The sequence below is a fragment of the Triturus cristatus genome, chromosome 7 (genome assembly GCF_964204655.1).
Source record: "Triturus cristatus chromosome 7, aTriCri1.1, whole genome shotgun sequence".
In the NCBI taxonomy this organism is placed as follows: Eukaryota; Metazoa; Chordata; class Amphibia; order Caudata; family Salamandridae; genus Triturus; species Triturus cristatus.
Window position 1 is genome coordinate 1,856,881,096 of NC_140590.1, and position 25,477 is coordinate 1,856,906,572.

At 49.7% G+C, this 25,477-nt stretch overlaps 1 protein-coding gene across 5 annotated transcripts in view; it reads left to right on the forward strand.

Moving 5' to 3' along the window:
* Positions 1-25,477, forward strand: part of LOC146813471 (uncharacterized) — a 269,121-nt gene that overhangs the window by 102,624 nt on the left and 141,020 nt on the right. For all 5 annotated transcript variants that reach the window (XM_085620247.1, XM_085620245.1, XM_085620244.1 and 2 more), the window contains exons 6-7: positions 1,576-1,662; positions 23,915-24,025. In XM_085620247.1, coding sequence (XP_085476373.1) covers positions 1,576-1,662; positions 23,915-24,025 — 198 coding nt within the window. The remainder of the gene's footprint in view (positions 1-1,575; positions 1,663-23,914; positions 24,026-25,477) is intronic.

A 25,477-nucleotide genomic window follows, 5' to 3' on the forward strand; every position in this document is an offset into this window, starting at 1 on the left:
AAGATAAATGAGGAGTGAGGAAGGTGACCAAGAAATTAGTATGATGACTGAAAAGTGAGCAAGATAAATGAAAAGTGAGGAGAATGACTGAGGAGAGAGGAAGGGCAACCAAGATAAAGGACGATAACTGACGAGGACGACTGATGAGCGAGGGGGCTGAATGACAACTGAGGAGGGTGACGACTGATGAGTAAGGAGGATGAATAAGTACTGAGGAGCCTGACCAAGGACTGAGGATAACCGATGACTGAGCAGGGTGACGAGGAGTGAGGATGATAACTGAAGAGTGAAGAAGAAGAATGACAGTTGAGGTCGAATGACGAGTGAGGGGGATGACCAAGGAGTGAGACTAATAACTGAAGAATGCAAAGTATGAGTAAGCAGGATAAATGCGGACATTGACTGATGAATGAGGAGTGAGGGGGATGAATGAAGAGTCCGGAAAATAACCAAGGTGCGAGGGTGGGAACTGAGGAGGACGACTGATGAGTGGGGGATAAATGACGAATGAGGAGGAGGACCAAGGAGTGGGGGTGATAACTGAGGAAGACAAGTGAGGGTGAGGGAGGAGGATGAGTGAAGAGTGAGAATGATAACTGCGGAGGACGACTGCTGAATGTGGAGTTTAACTCAGGGGGTGAATGAGGAGTGAAGAGAATGCATGATGAGTGAGGGGGATGAATGAGGAATGAAAATAATTACTGGGGAGGATGGCTATTGAGTGAGGAGGATAACTATTGAGTAAGGAGGATAACTGAGGATGACTGATGAGTGAGGAGGATAACTGAAGGTGACAGAGTGAGGAGGATCACTGAGGGCTACTGATGAGTGAGGAGGATAATTAGGGATGACTAAGTGAGGAGGATAACAGAAGTACTGAGTGAGAAGGATGACTCGGGGTCACTGAGGATGACTGAGTGAGGAGGATAACAGAACGACTAAGTGAGGAGGCTCACTGAGTATGACTGAGTGAGGAGGATCACTGAGTAAAGAGGATAACTGAGGATGACTGAGTGAGGAGGATCATTGAGGACGACTGAGTGAGGAGGATCATTGAAGATGACTGATGAGAGAAGAGAAGGCATGAAGATTAGAAGATCAATAAATGAGTGAGGACTATGAGTGAGGAGGACGACTAAGGAGTGAGGTTGATAACAGAAGAGGAAAACTAAAGAGCGAGGAACGTGAATAAGAAGTAAGGCGCTTTACCGAAGAGTGAGGAAGATGCATCAGGAGTGAGGAGGTTGATTGAGGATTGAGTGGACTGAGGACGATAACTGAGGAGCATGACATGAGTGAGAGCTACATCTGGGTAGTGAGGAAGACCTCTGGTGCTTGAGAAAAGCAATTGATGATTGAGGCGCATCTACCAGAATAATAACGTCCACAAACGTAGTGTCCAGTCCGTGAGGTGGATGTGGAATGATGTTCTTAAAGAAGGACGCAGAGGCCATGATGGTCACAGGTGTGGGCTGCAGTGGTCTTCATTCAGACCATGCCACTCAGCTCTAGGTTTACACCACAAGAAGTAAAGTCGCAGGCATCTTTAGTGATCACATCTATTCTTCCCAACAGCCTCTCCTGACAGCCATGAAGATGATCCTTGTTCCAGTGACACAGAAAGCTCAGACAAAACTGAAATCTCTCTAAGCCCCAGCACAGGTAAGTGGGAAATAGTGTCATGAAAAGATCCAACACCTCTCAATGCTCCAAGCCACAAAAATCCACCCACAGTCTTGATCTTGTCCTGAGGTTACAAATCTAAAACCTAAAACTTTCAATAATTAGTTGCTGTGAAGAACTTATTGCTAATGGACATTTTAAACAAACATATCACATGCTCTCTGAATGTCCTCTGCCTGTGTGATATTTCTCTTCATATTCAAATCTGTATTTTTAGACCAGCATTTCCTCCGCCACCGGCTTCTGCCGCTGGGTGAGCTTAGAGGCCCTCATACGCCACACATTAAGTACCATTCAGGTGGCCATCTTAGGGAGAGGATGCTTCCATGTTTGCTAATCTTAGCCGCTGCCTGAAGTGTTTCAAGGGTCAGACAAGTTGTGTATCAGCCCTACCATACAGGAGATGGGTGTGAGAGTCTGGTTCCCCTACATGCTATTGCTGTCCTTTTCCAGGTTTGTTTCTCGGACAGACTGCACCCCAACCATCCTTTTTCTCCAACTGTTGACCTCTTTCCGTCTCCTGCCTGAACTGTACAAAGGGCAGGCATGCTGCAGAATAGCATAAACATTTTGTTGTAGTCCATGGGGGTGTGAGCAGTTTGCTACTTCCTGGACCACACCATTTCTGCTCCCTCCTGCTGCATTTCTTGACGGGTGCGCCCTGGCCATAGCTTCCTATCTGCCATCAATGTTTGAAACAAAGCCCAACAATAAACATCACTGAGGCAGCCATCTTAGACTGGGGATTCACCCCTGTTCAGTATTCCTGTGCACTGCCTGAAGCTCTATTAAGGGTAGACTCGCTGCAGAGTTGCTCAGCGTAGTGGGTATACTGTGCAGTACTCTTGCACTGCTTGACAGCAAGGACCCTGTACCTTAGTCTCGGCTCATAAGCGTTTATGTTACTGTTCCTTACTTGGGCTTCTTTTTTACAAAACCACCTCTGTGTAGCTATTTCTCACACACAACCTTTTTACTACGACAAATGCTTTTTTCAGTAATGTAAACTTATGCTCGGAGTCAGTTGCAAACTATGGCTATTTACTTAGCAACCCTTTGTTCTACACATTCATGTTTGTTGTCTTCTAAATTTACTTTTTAAAGTCTCTCCTGCCTTCCCTTCCTGGCCTTGTTGCAAAATCAGTTTTTAAACAGTAACTAACATTGCAAAATGTTTCTTCTCCATGACCTGCACAATGTTAACACATGTTAACATGCAGCCTTGGGCTATTTGGTAAATATTGTTATTTGCTTTATCATTTCCACAGCCTGTTCCTCCCTTCCCCTTTTAAATGTGTCGCCTGTCTATTCCTTCTGCTTTCAACCCCCAAAACTTCCCTCCACTTCTTCCTCCCTTGAGCTACTCACTTCCTCCCTTCTCCATATCTTATGCTTCTGGTCTCAGATTTCAGATTTTCCCACCCTTGCAAGTGTCACCACTTATGCATATCCCTTTCTTCAGCCTGGCATATCTTCCTAAAAATCACATACCCCACTCCCCAAATCTGTCCCTAAATGTCTCCCTGACGCATGTATAGACACCTCTCTGACACTTTTGATGTATTCCGCAATATGAAACTCCATTATGGCACTAATTATTGGTAGACTTGGGGCGTGGCTTGGCGCCGGCGATGATGGCCGCCTAAACGACAGCTCCGCCGTAGCGGAGCCCTAATACCCCTGGAAATCCTTCTAAATCCGGCAGACGGCACACCAGACAGGGAGTGTGCGGCCCTGAGGAGGCGGCGGCGCCAAAACGCGAGGAACGGAGGTGCGGGGACGCCTTGGATCCGCGGCGGTGCCTGGGGCTGGTGGCGGCGGCTGTGGAGCCAGGTCAGCGAGAGGCGGGATTCCCGCCGGAGGTCTACGCGACGCCCCGGCGCTTGGGCTTGCGGGAGTCGTTCTATCGCGGGTGCGGCGGAGCTCCTGAGAGCCTTGGGCTCCACCCCCCTTTCTTCTCTCAGCCTTCCCCCGCCCCCCTGCACCCCCACCCACCGGCTTCCGCTGCTGTGCCGCGGGCTGCGGCAAAGGATTGGATATCGCCCTGCAAGTGAGTGTGGCCGAGCCTCGAGGCCGGAGAGCCTTGGACTGCTGAGAGACAACCCTAGGGGCCATATACGGGGGACGGCGGAGCGGGGGCCCGGGTGGGGGTGCCTGCCCTCGCGGGGGGGCCTGGACGTGGCGCCCCCCTTCCCCCCCCCCCCCCCCCCCCCTTCATTCGGACCACCGTGAACACGGACGGCGGGGGCAGCAGGTGGCGCTGTGACATGGAATCCGGCTCATTCAAGGGGCACAGCCAGCAGTGAAGCCTCAGATACAGTTGGTTCTGGCTGCGGTTGTTGTGGAGTGGGCCTGCTGACCTCCAGTACTTGCCGTGGGGGAAGGGGGCCCCTGGGCGTCTGGATCATCGCTGTGACGCGGCCTGAGAGGGGTCCGATTGTCCCTGGGGCTGCTGGGCTCGGGGGCAGCAGAGAGACACAGCTTGCGACTCTTGGAGGTGCGGAGGGGCCCTGGTGAACCGGGGGTGGTCGTCGCTGGCGGAGCGGTTCCCCGCGCAGAGAGATGGGGGCCCGAATTGGTTGCATCTGTCGTCCCCGGTGGCTGGTCACATAGCAGTCGAGCGGATGGTGTAGCACTACCGTCCAAGCTGGCCAGACACGATCACTCGTGACTAAGGGTGTGGAATTTGCGGTTGGAGTGCGCGGCGGCCTTGCTGCTGGGTGGCCGAAGACGTGGAGGAGAGTGCGGTGGCCCCATCGTGGGCCGGCGGAGCGGCCGCGCCTCTAAACTAGCGCCGAGCTGATACACGTTGGGAAGCCCTGCGGACGGCGCACTGCACTGCTGGGACGGCGAGATGAGGCTTAAGGGTGCAGCAGCTGCCCTGACGAACAAGCTTGATAAATATACGGTTCCGAGGTCAGCCCAGCAGGGCGAAGGAGAAGCTGGGGACACGCAGGCGCCGGCGGAGCCCTCATTGGCCTCTATCATGGCAGCCATACAAACTCTAGGAACTACCCTCGAGACAAAGATCGACAAGATGGCCATTGAAATGACTCTCATACGTGCGGATCTCAAAAACATGTCAGAGAAGGTCAGGGTTCATGACGCAGATATCAAAGAGCTCCAGGCCTCCTCTAAGAAGCTTGAACAAAGAGTGAATTACTTGGTGCACCAGCACCGTCAGGTGACCCTGAAGCTCGAGGATCAGGAAGGGAGGGCCCGACGGAACAACATTCGCGTGGTTGGGGTCCCGGAGGGCTCGGAGGGGCCTAGTATGGATCAATTCGTTGAGGACTTGATCCTCACCCGCCTCAAGCCGAAGCGACTCTCCAAACTCTTTACGGTGGAAAGGGCGCCGGTCCCTAGGCCCAAACCTGGAGCCCCACCGAGGACAATCATCGCCAGAATCCTCAACTACTGGGATCGGGACGCAATCCTACAGGCCGCCAGACAGCAGGGAGACCTACAATACGAAAACGCAACAGTCAGGTTTTTCCCTGACTTTACACTCAAGGTGCAGCGGGAGCGGAGATCATTCAATGGGGTAAAAGCAGTACTCCGTAAAAAAGGCATCCAATACATGATGTTCTTCCCTGCAAAGCTCAAAATAATTGCTGGGGGTAAGTCCCTCTTCTTCAGCACGCCTTCGGAGGTGCAGGACTGGCTGGACGGAGGTACATCGCAGATGCCGGAGCATGCCGAGGGGGGCGAGAAGGGAGGCGCACGGGCCAACTCACCTGGCTCCCTGGAGGGCAAGTCGGACACTGAATGACTGAGCCAGCGTTCATGGCGATCAAGGTCCCGCAGTCCAGACATGGGCGCGGCTTGAGGACGTTAGAGGGGTCATGTTGATTGAAGGAACTATGTGTGGACCTCTGCAAGAAGGGCTGTAATGTATACACTTTTATTCTGTTAATGGGTGCTGGAACCATAAGAGGGCGGTCATCCGGGGGAAGAGAGCTGTGTGCACTGTGCTTGTTGCGAGTCTGCCTTGATGGTTGGGGGGTGGCCGTGGGCACTCCCTGGCTTGGTTCGGTGGCGGGACAAGGACATGCTGTTTAACATTGCCCCAGGACATTTGTACTTGTACTTATCGGGTGACTGGCTGTACCTTTGGGTGGGGTTGGAATTGCTGCATAATATGTGTGCCTATGCTTCGAATTTCTGTGGTAAGGGGAGGGGCGCGTCGCGGAGGGAGTTGGCGCCGGCGCATTTTCCCGCCTAACAGTTTTCCCGAGGGAGGGTGAGGGAGGGGGAACAGGTTATTCACTCCTTCCTTTTAGGGCGAAAGGCGCTCTGCTAGTTGGGGATGTGGGTAGTTGTAAACCTGCATGGCAGGGTTGCAGGGTGGGGGGGGTAAGGGGTTTTCGTGTTGGTTGTTGATGTTTGGTCACAGTTTAGGGGGGGGTGGGTGTTGCGTTGGTCTGGTGAGATGTGCATTGGTGTGACTTTGTGGCGTTGCAGGAGTTCAGGACTACACACTCAAAAAATCTCCAGGGATGGCTACAGGGTGGGATAAAAATCTTAAGATCCTTAGCTGGAACGTCAACGGGCTGGGGGACAAGCTTAAGCGGAGTATAGTGCTTCAATTTATTAAGAGGCACCGCCCAGATGTTGTCCTCTTGCAAGAGACCCACCTCATTGGAAATACTTGTCACGCACTAAATAGACTGGGCTATACACTGGCGATACACGCGGGCTTCACATCAGGGTCCCGCGGGGTGGGTATACTGTTGCGCCGAACCCTCCCGTTTGTCACCGAACGTTCGGAGACTGACCCACTGGGGCACTACGCGGTGCTCTCGGGGAGGTGGGAGGGGCGCATACTTAACTTGGTGACGGTTTATATACCACCAGGTCTCCAAACACAGTCATACACTGATCTTGGTAGGCTGCTCATTTCTCTCCCTGAGGGTCAGCTTCTAGTGGGCGGAGACTTCAATGCAGTAGTGTCGGGAGGACTAGACAGACATCCACCCCGAGACATGACGACTGGACAAATGTGGCTCTCCAACCTCCTGGAGGCGTTCGGCCTGGTTGACCTTTGGCGTATGCGCCACCCTCACCTACAGCAGTACGCATTTTTCTTGGGGCCACACCGCACCTTCTCTAGGATAGATTATATCCTTACATTGATGCAACCCGACACTATGGTTCGGGATATCCATCACCTGGCGAGGGGTATTAGTGACCACACCCCCGTATGGGCACACCTTACCATAGGAGAACAGAGGGCAGGCTGTGTGGCGCCCATCAACCCCTGGCACTTTCGAAATCCTGAAACCAAAAAGAAGATTGGCCGTTCGATTGACCAATACTTCCAGGAGAATGCCGGGACGGTGGGCTCCCCGGCTGTCCTTTGGGAAGCATTTAAGACGGTGTTGAGGGGGGAGGCCCTCTCCATAATCGCAGGCCAGCGCAAAGAAAAGGAGAGCCAAATGCTTGACATCGAACGTGATCTCCTTGTGCTGGAGGGGGAGGCGCAAATTGACAGGCAGGCGGAAGTGTTGCACAAGATGCAGCTCAAGGCGGCCGAGTACAAGGAGCTCGCCACCGACGCCGCAAAAACCATAGCAAGTCACAGGGACGGCCGGCATTATGATCAAGGTGACAAAGTGGGCAAATTGATAGCCTGGCTGGACAAAAAGCAGAAAGCGCAGCGGGTGGTGGCGGAGCTCCGGACTGACGGGGGTGCTATCCTTACCGAGCCGCAGGAAATAGTTAGTGAATTCGCATCACATTTTAAAAATGTATACCGCAAGGGATCTATGCAGTCGGAGGAGGCCTCCTCCGAGTTTCTTAAAGATATTGGGCTGCCCACTCTTTCGGGGCAAGACCGGGAGACTCTGGACGGTGCCCTTACCCTTGAAGAACTCTCCACAGCAATCAAGGACCTCCGACCCGGGAAAGCTCTAGGACCTAATGGCCTCCCTATTGAGCTGTACAAGCTCAAACCCGACTGCCTGGGCACGCATCTTAAGAACATGTTTGAGGACAGTAAGGCGTGGGGGAGACTTCCGAGGGACCAGCGTATTACCACACTGGTGGCCATCCCTAAAGAAGGGAGACCTAGAGAGTTATGCACCTCCGATAGGCCTATATCGCTACTCAACGCTGAACCCAAAATCCTGGCGAAGCTCCTGGCGAACAGGATCAAACCGATCATCACAAAGCTGATCCACCCCGATCAGTCGGGCTTCATGCCACACCGTAATACGGCGCTCAACCTTCGACGTCTCCATGGAGTACTGGGCCGCTGTCATATGATCCAGGAAGATGCGGTGGTTGTATCCTTAGATGCCGCTATGGCATTTGATACTCTCGAGTGGGCCTATATGATGGCAGTCCTCAAAAGGATGGGCTTTGGCCCTAACTTCATCGGATGGGTACGCCTCCTCTACACTGAGCCGCTAGCCCAGGTGGTGGTAAATAACAAGATCTCGTAAGTTTTTTCTCTGGAGAGGGGGACGCGCCAGGGGTGTCCCCTCTCGCCCTTGCTCTTTGCCCTTTCCCTGGAGCCTCTTGCGGCTTGGGACAAGACCTTTCACTCCGGGGGCTCAGATGGGCAGACGGGTGGGAGGACCGGATTTCGCTTTATGCGGACGACATTCTTCTATATCTTGCCTCCCCCACAAAATCCCTACGAGTCGCATTAGACATATTCGCAAGCTTCGGGAGGTATTCGGGCTACAGAATTAACTGGGGTAAATCACTCTTTTATGTCCTGCATTGGGCCCCCCCCCCTCAATACCCCGTTACTGTCCGATTAAAAGGGCCGAGGAGGTGTTCAAGTACCTGGGCATCTTTATCTCCTCAAACGTGCAGACTCGCTACGAGAAGAACCTCCGGCCGCCGCTGGAGAGGTTCAAGAGGGATGCTGCTAATTGGAAGGGGCTCCCACTGTCCCTGTTGGGTCGGGCAGCCCTGTTTAAAATGATGTCACTGCCGCGTTTCATATATGCTTTACAAAACTACCCAGACCCGGTTCCACAAAAGTATTTTGCGGACATCGAGGCCGCTCAGAGAGACCTACTATGGGTTGGAACGCCGCGCATATCGCTTCAAAAACTCACACTGGGGTGGTACGATGGGGGTATAGCGCTTCCAGATATCCGGAAATACTATTGGGCGGCACATCTTGCAGCCATAAACCAGGGAACATATAGTGGTGGAGACGACCCAGCTATAGTATGGACAGATGGCTCCTCCCGGGGGGAAACTTTGAAGCGGCGCTCTATTCTAAACCTAACAAATATCCACTCACGGGCCCTACCAAACACTCGGTCCAGCTCTGGCATAGTGTGAACCGTAACCTGGGCTGGGCTAACAAACTTACCTTGGCCACCCCACTTTGGGTCTCCGAAAAACTGGGGGCGCTGGGGCATACAAAAGGGTTCCGTGAATGGGATCTGATAGGGATCTCCCGCATAAAGGATCTGTGGGGGCCCACGGGAGTGGTGACTTTTGCCTCGCTACAGCAGACCTACGACTTAGCGCAAACTGAGTACTATAGATATGTGCAGGTCAGGCATTCACTCCTGTCCAACATCCCACCCGGCACAGTGCTTCCTGAGTCCTCTCCCCTTGAAGACAGGCTGCTCGACGGTCATTTGCCCGAAAAAGCTATCTCCCTCACCTATAAAAAAAACTCATCAACCACACTCCAGACCCCTTGTTGGCACTTAGGAGGAAGTGGGAGGCCGACGGTCTGGAGATTGAAGATGACGAGTGGAGGGAGGCCTTATCATCCCCCAAAGAAGTAGCGATATCAGCTAAGCTGCGACTGATACAACTAAAAATACTCCACAGAGTCTACATCTCGGGTACACGCCTAGTATTGATGGGTAGGAGCGCTGATGGTTTATGTAGGAGGCAGTGTGGGGAGGTGGGGACGTATCTTCACATCATTTGGGAGTGCCCGGCAATACAGGCATACTGGCAGCGGGTGCATGCATGTATACGTATGGTATGGAAGGTTGACCTGCGGCCCGAGGTTAAGAGATGCCTCTTGAACATCTGGGAGCCCACGGACCTATCAGCAATGGGCAAACTATGGGCTACGCACGGACAGGCGATCGCAAAGCGTAATATAGCACGCATGTGGGGAGCGGGCACACCGCCGACGCTCAGTGAATGGAAAAGAGATATGGACTGGTGTATGCTGCCGGAGAAAACAGTCTATGTGGCCCGGGGGTGTCCTCGGAAATGGGTGGCAGTTTGGTCAAACTGGAATGAATATCGTGGGCGCTTGTGTGAACCCCCTGCAATTCCCCCACTTGATGAACCCTTAACGCAGTGAAGACCCTTGTAACATCAGTAAACTATATGCTATAGTATCTTAAGTGCAATGTGTGTATACTGGGCTGCAACTGCTGCAATATACGTAAATGTGATTATGTATCGCAATGACCAACAAGTTGTGAATAAAAAAGAATGTTTAAAAAAAAAAATTATTGGTAGACTTCTTCTCTTAGATCAAAACAGTCTCACTGTTTGTGAGAAAGTGCCATCTTTCTTGCCTGGTATGCCCCCACTTTTTGCTGAATTGCTGAATGTACTTTGATTGAGTGTGCCTGGACTCCTGCCAATCAGGTGCCCAGGGCCTATGTTCCGTCCCTAACACAAACCAAACCCAAATTGGCAAACCTGGGCCACATGTCCGCCCCTGGTAAATGGTACCCTAAGTACCCAGGGCTTTGTGACCCAGGAAGGCCTCTAAGAGCTGCAGCACTCATTGTGCCACTCTTAGAGGCCCTGTACCCTTACACACACACACACTGCCTTTGCAGGCTGAGTGTTTGGGTGCAAGACCAAAACAAAGTCGACATGGCACACATCCCTGGACCATCCGGGACCACGGGAGACCCCAATAGGTGCCAGGCGGGTGCAGCTCTACGATCAAAAATTGGCGTGAGGAGCGCACTCCTCCCCTATCCTGAGCAGCGAACTTACTCAGCCATAGTGTCTTTTTTCGCTGCGGTGTCCGCAAGTTCGCAGACACCGGGTCCACACACCTTAGCGAGTGTGTAGGTAATCAACCTTTTAATTTTTTCACTTATCACATGGCACCCTTCACTTTGCCACTCACTCCTCTCACTGGTCCTGACGAAAGCTCCATACATCTCCATGAGGGCTGAAACATGTAGACTTAAAACACTAACCACTATTAGATAATAATTTCTTTCGTCGTTGCATCACATACCTTGTTTTTATTATATCCTGAGCCGCCAGCAATAAACTTCCAACGGCAAGGACTCTCAGAGATATTTTTAATCTTCACGACATCACACTCTTGCACCACACCAGCTCCGCTGTAGTCAGGCGTCGTAGCACAACCGGGGAGCATTCGGCCACCCGGTTGGGACCCCAATGATGAAGCATGACACCAACTAGGTTGGTGTGTGAGGGGTCTTTTAACTTACCTAGTGAGTTCCCAAACACTGTCTGACAGTGATCGTACCACACATCGTTGGGTTCGTCCAACATTGATAAAACTGACATATAAACAGGGGATACGGACGCACCCCACTCTTCCCTAGCTCTCTCGTTGTTCTCTACACACATCCCTGTGTGCCATGCCCATCACATACACTGCCAGGGCATACATCAGTCCCCCCTCTAGCTGGGTTCCTTATGCCAATGGTGTGGGCACTGGAGCAAGAGCCCTGTGCCCCTGCAGTGCCCAGGTCCATCCCTGAGCCCTGTAAGTGCAGTGCTGCCATTTAAAGATTACATGGTGCTGGGAGCTCATCAAACACGAGCTCCACAGCACCATAATGGCAACACTAAAGACTGGGAAGTTTGGTATCAAACTTCTCAGCACATTAAACCCACACTGATGCCAGTGTGGGATTTAATGTACCCAGCACCCCAGAGGGCATCTTAGAGGTGCCCTCTCGAACCTAACCTACAAATCCACGTCTGCTCTGAGGCTGCCTAGGCTGCCACCCAGCAGACATGTTGCTGGACCCTTGGGTAGGAGAGCCCCTGCTCTCCTGGTCCTGCAACAATGCACATCCTGGGCGAGGTGCTAAATCTTCTCCCCCAGGATGGGCAGGGGGAAGCTTCAAAGGCATGCCGCCTCTGTGAGTTTCCCCAGGCCCCTGCAACCCCCCACTCTGGCGGGAAGCTTTGGCCGGAAACCCCAAATAAGGACAGGGGATGTGCCAGCCTACCAACCCCACCCCTCAGGTGGGGGAGGGGAGGTGAAGCACATCTCCGGGCTCTCGCCATCTTGAAGATGGGGAGCCCTACCCTATCAGGACTAGGCTACTGCCCCCCTCCCACAGGAGAGAGGCAGGATAGGGGGTGTACCCACCCCAGGACGGGGACCCATTGGTCCCTGCCCTTCACCTACCTGTAACGCCCCTAAATCTAGTATTTAGGGGCACCCTGAACCTTCCTTCCGCAGATTCCAGATTCCGAAATTACAAGAAGAGCAAGAAGAAAAGAAGACCTGCCCTGCAGCTGCGAAGGAGAGGGAGACACCAACTGCTTTGGCCCCAGCCCTAAAGGCCTGTCGACCTCGAACCTGCTCCAATCCCGGCATCTCTTGTGGCCAGCAACCTCAGAAACCCCGGAGGACCTGGCTACCTTTGAACTCTGATCCCCTGGGACTCCCATGAGTAGAGGCTCTACTCAGAAACTACCTTTCACCCCTGGCAGCCGCCCGGAACCGTGATCCCAGCCCACTCTGCACCAGCCAAGCCTGGCCTGGGCCGGAGTGAACTAAACCCACGAGGACGACCCCACGGCGACTGACCCCGAGTCCGGCACCCAAGGACCCCCCTCGACAATCCTGACTAAGCCTGCAGCCTCAGAACAGTGTGCCACCCCAACCGCGATCAACAGAGGGTAAGATTTCCCGACACCAAAAGGCACCCCTGCACCCGGTGCCCCACGGCCCCCTGTGTCCAATCCCGGGGTGCTTACCTATCCTCCAACTACCCAACTTACCTCTCGAAGTGGTGGTGGCACCTGAAGAGTCCTCGTCCCCGAGCTTGCAGTCTTTTTCCTAACCGGAGATTTCCCATTGACTTCCATTGAGCTCCCGAAGGCTCAAAAGCACTCTGCACCCAGCCGCCCGAGTGGCCCTGGCAGTGAAAACTCTATTCCTTCCTACTTCCCCACTTGCCCTGAGTAAGTGACCAGGAGCCCAGCTCCCACAGCCGCGTGGCTTGCCAGTCAGCAGCCACCAAACAAGGCCCCCCCTATCCCTCATAGGATAACATTGGGCCTAACTCTCTCTGCACCCGGCCGCCCTAGCGCCGCTGAGGGTGAACCAACTGTACCTACCTGACCCTGGGAGACCCCCCGAGTCTGTGCCCAGAACCGCAACTCTGCCAGTCGAGTACTTACCCTTAAACCGATAACTCTATTTTCCTCATAGGGTAACATTGACTGACTTTTTCCTGAAATTTCTTCTAAGTGTGGAATTTTCAAATCTTCAAATATTCACCAAAAATCAGCTGAGTAACGAAAACGAAATTACTCACCTGCTCTTAGATGAGCTCCCAGTGCTGGATCTTGGTGCCCAGCACTGACTCTGAAAAATCTCTACAACTGTACTTACCCTTAACCCAATTTTCTTCCATAGGAAACCATTGACTGTTTTTCTGTGAAATTTCTTCTGAGTGTCGATTTCTGCAATCTTTAAATATTCTTCAAAAATCGTATAATATCTGAAAACGTAATTGCTTACCTGTTTTGGATAAATGTCCCAGTACTGAGTCTAGGCACCCAGTACTGGATTACAAAAGTAACGAGAACGTACCGTACCTGTAACCTGCATTTTCTTCCATAGGGAATCATTGGTTGTTTTCTCTGAAATATTTTCCAAGTGTCAACTTTTAAAATAGCTAAATATTAGTTAAAAATCATTACAGCATTTAAGTCGACTTTCATCACTTGATTCTGAGAACTGACCCAGGACTGAATCTAGGATCCAGTCCTGGAATTACAAAAGTAATCTAAAAAGTAATCTGTTGCAAATAACTTGAATTTATCATTGAGCTCAATGTATTGTTGTGTTTAGAAATAGAGTTGCCTACTGCAACTACTTGTAACTTTTTACTAAAGTCTATTGCATATAGAACAGTATTTATATGACACATCGCCTGTCGAGAATGTATATTTTAATTCCAAGTGTTGGTTCTAAAATAAAACAAGCATATATTTTTTATATATAAACCATTGGCCTAGAGTTCAGTTATTGAGTGTGTGGAACCCTTTGCTGACTGAGTGTGTACAACAAATGCTTTACACTGTCCTCTGATACTGCCTTACTGCTCGACCAGGCTGCCACTTTGGAGAGTAAGTTTATATCTAACTTTAACCTCTGTTAAACCCTTGGGGTCTGTGGACTCTGTACACCCTGTACCGATTAAGGAACAGTATATACAGAGCCACTTTCTCACACTGTTACCATCTAAAGTTATAGCAAGGTTGTGATCCGAGCAGAGGGCAAATACCTCAAAACATTTGATGTTAACAGTTAGATTCTAAAGCAAAAAACCAAAGGAAATGATGGACGGAGTGTTGAACATTGCAAGCACTCACCCCCAGTCAACTGATCTGGGTTTAATCCATCACCGTTCTTTAGCCCACTCTGCCACCCCAGTTCAGAACAGTTAGATTCTCCCACCCTGTAATCATTCCAACCTGCCTTTTCGCAGTGGGTACACCATCCTCTCCATCTGACCAAACAGAAACCACCACTATCTCATTTGCTTACTCCCATCACCATTATGTGTGCTAACCCACTGATCCAAAGCTGCTTCCGTTGAAATCTCCCTCCTGCTGATGGGTTATGCCTCTAGGATTTGGAATATTATCTAATATGTACTTGTCCTAGGGATGGAATGCTTCATAAACGTACTTGTTCTGTAAAATAAATCCCTATTGGTGCCATGAAGAGAAGTGACAAATGATGGCAGTGTTCTCACTAGGTCAGATAATAGCCTCACTGATTATGTTACGGCTTGTATTACATCAAGGTTTGGATTCTAGCCTCACTGATTATGTTACGGCTTGTATTACATCAAGGTTTGGATTCTGGCCTCACGTATTAAGGTATGGCTCTTATTACATCAAGGTTTAGATTCTAGCCTCACTGATTATGTTACGGCTCATATTACATCAAGGTTTAGATTCTGGCCTCACTTATTAAGGTATGGCTCTTATTACATCAAGGTTTGGATTCTAGCCTCACGGATTATGTTACGGCTCATATTACATCAAGGTTTGGATTCTGGCCTCACTTATTAAGGTACGGCTCTTGTCACATCAAGGTTTGGATTCTAGCCTCACTTATTAAGGTACGGCTCTTATTACATAAAGGTTTGGATTCTAGCCCCTCTGATTATGTTACGGCTTGTATTACATCAAGGTTTGGATTCTGGCCTCACTTATTAAGGTATGGCTCTTATTACATCAAGGTTTGGATTCTAGCCTCACGGATTATGTTACGGCTCATATTACATCAAGGTTTGGATTCTGGCCTCACTTATTAAGGTACGGCTCTTGTCACATCAAGGTTTGGATTCTAGCCTCACTTATTAAGGTACGGCTCTTATTACATAAAGGTTTGGATTCTAGCCCCTCTGATTATGTTACGGCTTGTATTACATCAAGGTTTGGATTCTGGCCTCACTTATTAAGGTACGGCTCTTATTACATAAAGGTTTGGATTCTAGCCCCTCTGATTATGTTACGGCTTGTGTTACATCAAGGTTTGGATTCTAGCCCCTCTGATTATGTTACGGCTTGTGTTACATCAAGGTTTGGATTCTAGCCTCACTCATTATGTTGCGGCTCATATAACATCATGTTTTGGATTTTAGCCTCACTGATTATGTTACGGCTCATAGTACATCCAGGTTTGGATTCCAGCTATACAGTGTTTTTGCCATCTTTCTGCAAATCTACATAAAGGGTTGTTAAGTAGGCAGGAAGCAATAGATTCAAGGTTAGTTTATCTGTGCACACTCACAAGGTAACATTTTTTTAAAGGTTTTCAGCAACTCCTCTCTAATCTCGTCCTACTCTGGCAAAGCTTGGAAAATTATACCTGACAAGGGCAGGCGTAAAAGTCCTTGCAGTCACTGAGCAGATTTTGGAATGGACAAATATTCATGTGTATATTTTCAAATGCGAAAGTAGATGTCCCAGAAGTTTGCTGGGGTACAGATTCCAGGCCTACTTCTGTAACATTCCTGAAAGAGATGCATGTGCACCAATGTATTCACATGTACCTGCCGGGGCACTTTTGTGACTTTCTTTAAGAAATTATTTTCATGTTCATGTTGCCAAAAAAGTTTTGCATTTTTTCTCCCTTATTAATCTTTTTTTAAATATTGGCATACATCGAGCATGTTTTACTAAACGATACCTCAGAAAAATAATGTTTAAAGTTGCACCTATAGTTTATCAAAATGCTTGTTCCAAGTTTCAGTATTGTGTTTACATTTTATTTTGAAAGCAAGGAATCCCCAATCTTGCTCTCATGCTTGCGCGTGTATTTGCATATAATCAGAGAGCAGATTAAATAGCTCAGATTGTTAAATACGGCAAACATGATTACACATTTTTTACATTAAAACAATTGTCAGTAATGCGACTTGAGCTCACTGTTCACTGCATTTCTTAATGGCACTTGTCCTACTAGTAAAAGCTTTGCATCAAATCATGTACACAACTTTGAATAACTTAAACACATATCATTAAGTTTATTATTCGTGCACTCAGTCAATCATTTACAAAGTGTGGCAAATCATCCATGAGGTTGTTGAAGTGCTGGAGGAGCTTGCTGCTGCGAGGTGATGTGTTTATTCGAACAACAAGGTCTTGAGTTCTCTCCTGAATTGCTGGAGTGATGAAGCGGTCCTAAGGTGCAGGGCAAGGATGTTCCAAGCTTTGGTTGCTAGATGTGAGAAGGAGTGTCCTCCGCTTTTGGTTCGGGGGATCTGTAGGGTGTCTGCGAGGAAGATTGGTTCGGGGGATCTGTAGGGTGTCTGCGAGGAAGAGGGAGGTGGATCGTTGGTGCCTGGTCAGTTGGTGGAAGGTCATCCATTTGTTGATGTTTGCTGGTCCTTGGTTGTGTTGGTGGAAGGTCATACGTTTGTTGATGTTTGCTGGTCCTTGGTTGTCCAGGGCTTTGTATGCGTGGGTCAACATCTTGAACTGCCATCTCTCCTGGATCGGGAGCCAGTGTAGCTTCCTAAAGTGCGGTGTGATGTGGGTACGTCTGGGGAGGTTGAGGATGAGTCTTAACGCGGAGTTTTGTATTGTCTGTAGTCTCTTTAGGAGGTGTGCAGTGATTCCTACGTAGTGTGTGTTCCCGTAGTCCAACCTGCTTTTAATTAAAGCCTGCCTGATGGTCCCTCTGGTGTCGACTGGGAGTCACCTGAAGATCTTGCGGGGAATGCGTAGGGTGTAGAAGCAAGCGGATGAGACAGCGTTTACCTGTTGCTTCATGGATGGCTTGCTGTGCTAGATGATGCAGTGGTTGCAGGCATGGCCTGTCTGGTCAGAGGGTGGTCTGAATTCCGCTGGTCATCATATGTCATTCCATGGCAAGGTGTTGTTCCCAAAGATGAGGACTTCTGTCTTGTCTGTGTTCAGCTTGAGGCAGTTGTCCTTCATCCAGTCGGCGACATTCATCATACATCTGTAGAAGTTGGCTCTGGTAGCAGAGGGGTCTTCTGATAGCAAGAGCTGGTTGTTGTCGGCGTAGGACATGATGTTGAGTCGTGCGATCTGATAGTGTTGCCCAGAGGAATGCAACAGATGATCTTCTTGGGTTCGGAGGTGCACGGTGGGAGAAGAATTCTCTGGTTCTTCCGGTGAGGTATTAGGCGATCCATTTGAGGGCGTATCCCTGGATTCCGATGTGTTGGAGTTTGTTGATTAGGATGTGATGGGAGACTGTGTCTAAGGCAGCTGATAGTTCCAGGAGGATTAGGGCTGTTGTTTCGCTGCGGTGCAGGAGGGCCCTGATGTCGTCGATGGTTGCGATCAGGGCTATCTTACTGCTTTGGTTGACTTAGTATCCGGTTTGAGAGGGGTCCAAGAACTTGTTGTGCTCCGGGTGTTCGGTGAGTTGCTGGTTGATTTCCTTCTCGAACCTTCACTGGAAAGGGGAGGAGGGAGATGGGTCAGTAGTTCTTCGGTTCTGCTGGGTCGGTGGAGGGTTTCTTCACGAGCCGCCTCACTTCAGCATGTTACCAGTTCTCAGGGAAGGAACCTGAGGTGATGGAGGTGTTCAGGACTTATTTGAGCTCGTAGCCAATCTTCCTGCTCCAGAAATTGAAGAAGTGCTGGGAACCAGAGACTGTGGGTGCACTCATGTGCACGGAGTTCATGATGGCGATTGTGGGTAGGGGTGTGAGAGGGTGCCAGCGGGTGAGCAGGTGATCAGGTTCTGTGTTCGTGTGTGGGAGCAGTCTGATGTTGTAGACAGCGGAAGGTTGAGGTTTTACGTTTCTGTAAATGACGGAGTTCTTGTCATGAAAGAAGCCCACCGTGGTGTCACATAGTTCTTGGGAGGGGTTGATGTCGTTCTTGGCAGCTGTGGGGTTGGAGAACTCCTTCAAGATGGCAATGAGCAACTTGCTGTAGTTTGTGCTGGATTCTATGCGGTTTGCTAGTGTGTTCTAATTTGTTTCTTTCAGTTGGCGGTGACACTGGTTGTGCTGTCCTGAAGGCAGTGAGGTCTCTACATTTTCTTTCTATTTGCCAGCAGTTGCATTTGGTCTTCTGGCTGGTCCTTTGGACTTGGCTGGCTTGGCGGGGCTTGGCGGGGCGGGGCGATTGTGTGATCCACTGGGAGAAATTCTTCACAGCCTGCTCTGGGTTGGATGTTGTGCCTGAGCGATGGGAGGTGAGAGCGTTGTTCCACTGGTCTTCTGAAACATTTTTCCAGTGTCTGCATGTGAGTTTGGAGGTTGGGGCCAGTGTTGGCTGGTCCGGCTATGGTGAAGTGTACGCTGTAGTGGTTGTTCCAGTTGAGCCGCGTGACGTGGTTGTACTTGACTCGGTCACTGGACATGAAAAAGAGGTCGCGCATATGTCCTGCAATGTGGGTAGGATCGGTGACAAGTTGTTCGAGGCCCAAGTTGTTCATTCTTTCCAGGAGGTTGGTTGTGTCAGTGTCTCTGCGGTCGTTGAGTCGGAAGTTGAGATCCCCTAGGAAGATGTAGTGTTCGGAGTCGATTACGATTGGGGCAAAGAGGTCAGTGATGGCGTTGCATAAGCGGAGGCTTGTTCCTGGTGGTCTGTAGGTGTGGGTGCCTCTGATGGTTCTTTTTCCATCTGTATAGAGTTGGAAGTTGAAGTGCTCCATTATTAAGGTCAGCTCGTCTGGGGAGGTTGTGCAGTGGATGGTGTCCTTGTAGATGATGCAATTCCACCTGCGTTTGTTGCTTCGTCCCAGTATGTTATCTTGTAGCCTTCGAGGTTGGCGATGTCTGGCACTGAGGCGGGGGGTCAGGCAGGTCTCTGTGATAAAGATGACATCCGGGGTGAAGTATGAGATCATATCCCAGATCTCCGTGGTGTGTTTGCCGAGTGTTCGGGCGTTGAGTAGAATACACTGGATTTGTGCTGTTGTGCACTGTGAGAAGCTTGCCTGGTATATGATGTCACTAATGTAAGTGGGCACCTTGCACCAGTCCAGACAACCTTTATGGTGATTTAAAAGGTCAGAAAGCTCTCTATGTGGTAGCTGTGGAGAGCAGCCTCCAGGCTTAGTCTTGAAGGAGTGTAAAGCAGCTTGTTTTACCAGAATGAAATCTTATAGTATAGATTAAATGAAAAAGAATCACACAAAGTATTTATAAAAAAATTTAGTTATTATATAACACTATCTAGTAAGTTACAGTACCTCCCACATGGAGATAGACACAACGCACACAATACTTTAGCAAAGAAATCACAGTAAATAGCACTAATATAACAGCGGACCCCAGGGGGGACCACACCATATACTAAGAAAGCGGTATAAGAACCACGACTCGAGTCAGGAAAATGTCAAGAAGACATAGAATTGCTGTGGACCCACAGAACCACCCAAAGTAAGTAGACAGGGACCCCACGGAGAGCGTGTGCAGTGTGTGAATACGACTGTGTGTTCCGCACAAGTCTATGTGCAAGTCGCAGTTGGAATTTTAAAGATTAGGGACACTTCTCAGTGGACCCTGAAGAAACCCTGTGAAAGACGGAAGGTTGGATAGCCACCCCACCCGTGGATATCGTGGTACCCAAGTTACCTATCCCAGGAAAGCCGGGTGTATAGGTGTGAAGTGGCATCTGAGACCGCCGTCAAACCCAATGGAGGACTTCAGAAAAGTGTCGCCGCTGGAAGAGCAAAGAAATTGTCCGGGGAAATCCAAACGTGGATTCTGGAAGAGGAGTACATGAAAGCAGAGGGGACAGAGTATGTCACTCAGGGATGACCAGGAGACTTAGAAGACGGATGCCTTCCGATGTCGGGTGCTTCAGGTAAGATGGTGGTGACCATGACTCTGCAGCTGCGAGGACCAGGTGACGCTGAGGACGACCAGGACCCGTATACGAGCTGTCCCAAGAAGGATGACTGGTGCTGAGGGGTCGATGTCTGGCGGGAGCACCAACAAGCCTTGGCAAAGGCAAGCCATGCAGGAAGTCAAGAAGCGGCACGGTTGGGACCAGCAAGGTCCAGGAGATTCACCACAAGCAGGGGAGTCAGGGCAGGCCCAAGCACTCAGGGGATCCAAAGGAAAACAAACATGACCCTCAGTTGGACCCACAGGCCGGAGGCACAGGGATCGCAAGAGGACTTTGAGCAGCTCATCAAAAGGAGCAGGCCTCGGTGCCCACGAGGTGGTGTGGCTGAATATCTTGGTGGAAGAAGTTGCCGGAGGTTGGGGCTACTTGGAGCCCAATGCACTTGTCGCAGAGCTGCCAACAAGTATATGCACTTACAAAAGTACGCGGTGCACAGGGGTTCGGTTAATGCAGCCCCACAAGGGATTCTGACCTCACTTGGTGAGAGGGCAGCTTGGGCCTCGGGAGACGTGGATAACCACTTCCTGTGTTGTTGAACCCTTCGGAGTCCGCAGGAGCTCGAGATCAGCAGACTGGTCAGGAGTGTTGAGGTGCCTACGAATGTAGTGGAGTGACTCCTTCACTCCCAAGGGAGATATTTCGGTTGTCCTTGATGCTTCACAGGCCTGGGAAGGTTCCTGTATGATGCAGAGACACAGACGATGCAGCAGACTGGAAGGGAGACAAAATCAGGCCCAAACGAAGTCCACAGTGTCCAGAGGGTAGAAGTGCAGTAGTTTCAGTTCTGAATCTTTTCCCACGACAAATCTAGGGACCTACACCCAGGTAAGTCCTTAAGTCCCTACTAGCGAAAGGGTTGGGAAGATTCAGGGGGCCCTCCCAGGGGAGGGTCTGGACAGGGGGGGAGGTTACTCCCATGTCCTTTGTCCAGTTTCATGCCAGAGCCTGAGCCAACGGCTCCCAGGACTGGTTTGAACTGGGCTATGCACAGGAACACCAAATGTACCCCTCATGCAGACTTTCAGGCCCTGGCAAGCGCACCCACCCAGCTCTCATACACTAAATCCTGTCTGGGAGGTAGTCACACCTCCCTGTGACAGGATGCCTATTGTTCTGCCTTCCCTGCTCGAGCTTGGCTCAGCAGCAGGAGGGCAGAAATGTCTCTGGTCGGCAGCAACCATTTTGTTGTGTCCGGGACTAGAAGGCTGGTACCGGGAACACCGAGAGCCTAACGGAGGGCTCTTCCAGTGCTTGGAATCATACCTCCCACACCATTTATGGTGTGGGTGTATGGTTCCAACATGTTTGATACCAAACATGATAGGATTCATTGCAGCCGTTTTCGAGATGGTCATTGTGTGGTCACGCAATGCCCCTCTATATACTATGTGGCTGCTTCACTGACCACCCGGGAGAATGGTGTCCATAGGCTGCAGAGGTGTCCTGCTCTCCCAGGGGCACCCTCTCATTTAGAACTAAGCACCCTGCCCTCAGGTTTGTAAAGGCCTGCTATAGGGGTGACTTATAGGTTTTAAGTGCAGTGACCCTTAGATATAGTAAACCTATATCTTTAGTAAGTGGTGCATGCACCAACTTACATAGGCTGCAATGGCAGGCCTGTAGTCCCATTTTGAATGGTCTCTCATGGGTGGCGCATTGCATGCTTCAGCCCATGGGAGACCTTTGGTGTACCTATGCCCTGGGTACATGGGTACCATATACTAGGGACTGACCAGGCTACCCCAGTATCCAATCGGGGATGTACCTAGGTACTGAACACAACAGTTTAGGGAGAAAGCAGATAGACTGGGGTCCTGATTAGCAGGATCCCAGTCCGACTAGTCAAAAACAGCATCAAATCAAGCAAAAAGTGGGGGTAACCATAAGAAGCAGATTCTACTTTCCTACTCGCACTGGTTGAATAACGCTACAGGCATGAGACACACAGCAGTTTGTACATGCTAAGGATATCATTCCTTCAGCCTACATAACATTTTGCCAGACAAACCTTTCAATTCCAAGCATACACAACGTTACATAACACAACCAATCATTTCCCAAATACATGGATGATCTGGATCGAATTGTAGCACACATTTGAAGCAGTCAGTATTATGCATAAGCCCTGAGGAAGTCATTGGGTTACACCCGCCTGACGGAACACATGTTTACTGGCTTGGATCTTTAGAGGTACAGAAGAACAAAACTGGCTGGCTGGAAGCACAGACGATCAGAATTGGCTGGCTGGAATGTTAAAAAGCACAGAATAAAGAAAGACTTGCTTGACTGACTATTGATAATTTGTTATTCGAAGAGTTGTGTGCAAGCCGTAAATGGAATCACTTATATAATGTATATTCTAGTTTGAAGAGCATGAGAGGGGCTGCTGTTCCTTGGCTAAGCCCCTGCGATCAGCTATACCATTGATGGATTTTTACATCTGCTTAACTATCGTACTTGGTAAATACTTGAGCCGACAGTTCTCTGGCTGGTCCATTTGTAAACCTTGACATATGGATACAAAACCTGTCTTCGTGACAGACCTTCCTCTTTCAAATATTCATTCAGTGGTTCTCTAAACTGGCAATCAAAGGGGTTGGGCTGCAGGGGTTAGGCCAACTTGTACAGTGGATAACAAACAATGTGTCCTGGGTGGCGGACGGTAGGGATTCTCCACCCCTGCCTCACCAACTACATTCAGTCTTGAAATGGACTTGAAGCTGGGCTTACCTGAAATCCAGAAAGTTTCCCATTTGGCTCTTCATGATATCTAGTGAAAATCCATCGTTTTTTTGCTCACCATGCCGTTCCAGTTTGAACCCAGCCATATGTAAATCAGCCTTGACCCTGTGCCTCATGGGAACAGTCCAACCCGAACTGCCAAGCCAGATCCTCCCTGGACTACAAACAAGCATCCTAGGACCAGTTTTGGAGGATAACCCCTCATCAGCCAGGATAGCTTGAATCCAGTGGCATGGCGAGCACAGGACCCATGTCTGGGCATACCCTTCCCACTCGGGGTGACAAATGCAAAAAGAACTATTGATGGGCAGAATGCTGAACAATGTCAAACATTCACCTCCAGTCACAGATCGGAGTTTAATCCACTGTTCTTTTGCTCACCACGCCACCCCAGTTTGAACCTAGCCATATGCAAATTAGTCATGCCACTGTTCCCCATCATTTATTCTTTTTGCATTTGTCGCACTAAGGTGAACTGGCAGATGTTAAATCACTCTTAACTTTGCCTGGCCTGGCTCCGACAGAATCTTAGCTCAACGAAAGTCATCGTCGCACAGGGCACATCACCCCCAGCCCATAACTGTGTATCTGTTTTTTACCCATCTTTTCCCCACGCAACCTAGACTCCTATCTTTTCCCATCCGTTTCAAATTAGGCATTCTGAAATCTCCTCTCAGTGTGTATTCCAAATCTTTCTGTCTGTTCTGCAACCACCTGTCTCTCTTTCTCTCTCGCTGTCCCTGTGGTCTTCAGTTTGAATCTTTCTAAGATAGCCCTGCTTATGACGCTCTGAAATTATGTCTCCACCATGTAGCACATTACATTTTAAATCCCATTTTACATTGCTTAAACATCTCTTTTTAAGTCCATGCTCAAGTGCCTTCGGGGTTTGTTCTTGCTCTCCATAGGGAGCTATAAATGTATATTTTTTTACTTTTACAAACAGACCTTCCGATGATTGCATCTGTCTTCTCTTTACGAGGAACAGAGGAGGAGAAGCTTCACTCCGTGGAGCATCAGAAATCAGCGCCACGTAAAGATATAAGTTGTAATTCAGGTGAGTGAGTGTTGGCCACTACTTGTGAAGGTTGGTGATTTCCACGCGTGTTCCACACAGGAAGTGTGAAAAGGGGACAACCCAGCTCAGGTGCCTGATATTTGGATGCATCTATTTTTTTACAGAAGAAACATCTGGCCGTGATCAAAGTCCTCTTTTTCTGTCTTTTTATGCCACTGGAGGAGTGAAAATGCAAAAGGGGAAATGTAATGCATATAAAATCATGTTTGACACAAGCATGTGATGACCGCAACACTCTAAAAGGTGCAGAGAAAGCAATAGGGCTGATGGGGAAGCTGAGCCTAGTGAACAGGAGGTTACGGTATTGGCAGGGATTGTGTGGCCGTAGCTCAGGCTGCCCTCGCCTAAGCCGGATAGTGAAATGTTATGCGGTATCGTGTGCCTCGGTGCTCTTGAACTAAATGGGTGTTTCATCACCTCATTCTGCCATCTGTGGCCCTTATCACTCTTCAGTGGCGATCACAGCAGTTGACGTGCTAATATGGGGCACAATGGAAAAGTGAAGGGCATAGCATTAAAACGTGGAAGAAAGTTAGGAGGGACAACTGCGTGAATAAGAGAATGATGCATGAGTGGAATGACCAATGAGGTGGGAGGATCACTGAGGAGTAAGACGGCCAGAGAGCAAAGATGATTACAGAGGAGTGAGAAGAGTCGCCGGTGGGTGAAGAGGACATCTGATTCTTGATGAAAATGAAAGGAAATTGGGATGTCATAAAACTGTCAAATGCTAGTGAGGGTTCTGCTGTAGTGCTGGCTTTAGATGGGTGTAGCTGCTTTCAGGGGCGCAAGCACGGGCAGAAGTTGTTCTTCATCGCATTCAAACCCTGGTACTGGACTCCCCACCACGAGCAGTAAATGAAGAAAGCTGGGTTTTTGTTGCAGTAACAACCCCCCGCCCCCACGTTTTGCTTAGTATTTGATGTAACTTGCCTGGAGTGCACTGGGTTCCTGCTAACCAGGTCCCCAAGGCCAGTCTTCTTTCCCCAAATCATTGTAACTGGTCAATTGATCCCCAAGTGACCAGGCCTTTAGCACCTCTGTAAGTTCCTTGTAAGTGGTCCCCTTGGTACCTAGGGCAAGGAGGCTAAAGAGGGTCCCCAAGGGCTGCAGCATGTATTGTGTCACTCTAAGGGACCCAGCACCAAACTCATACAGACTGCTACTGCAGGCTGCGTGACCAGGTGCTCTAGAAAGAGAAAACACGACCTATCAAACACTGTGTGTGCCATGCCCCCTAACACTGCATGTAATATTTGTAGGTCACCTCCACAGCAGGCCTTACAGCCCTAAGGCAGGGTGCTGAATATTACATGTGCTGGCCAGTTCAGTTACTGACAGTACAGGTGAACAGGGAAGCCATCTTAAGGTATGTACTGGGCACTGGTCAAAAGGGTTTTCTAGCTACATAATGACTTCACTGAAACCTAG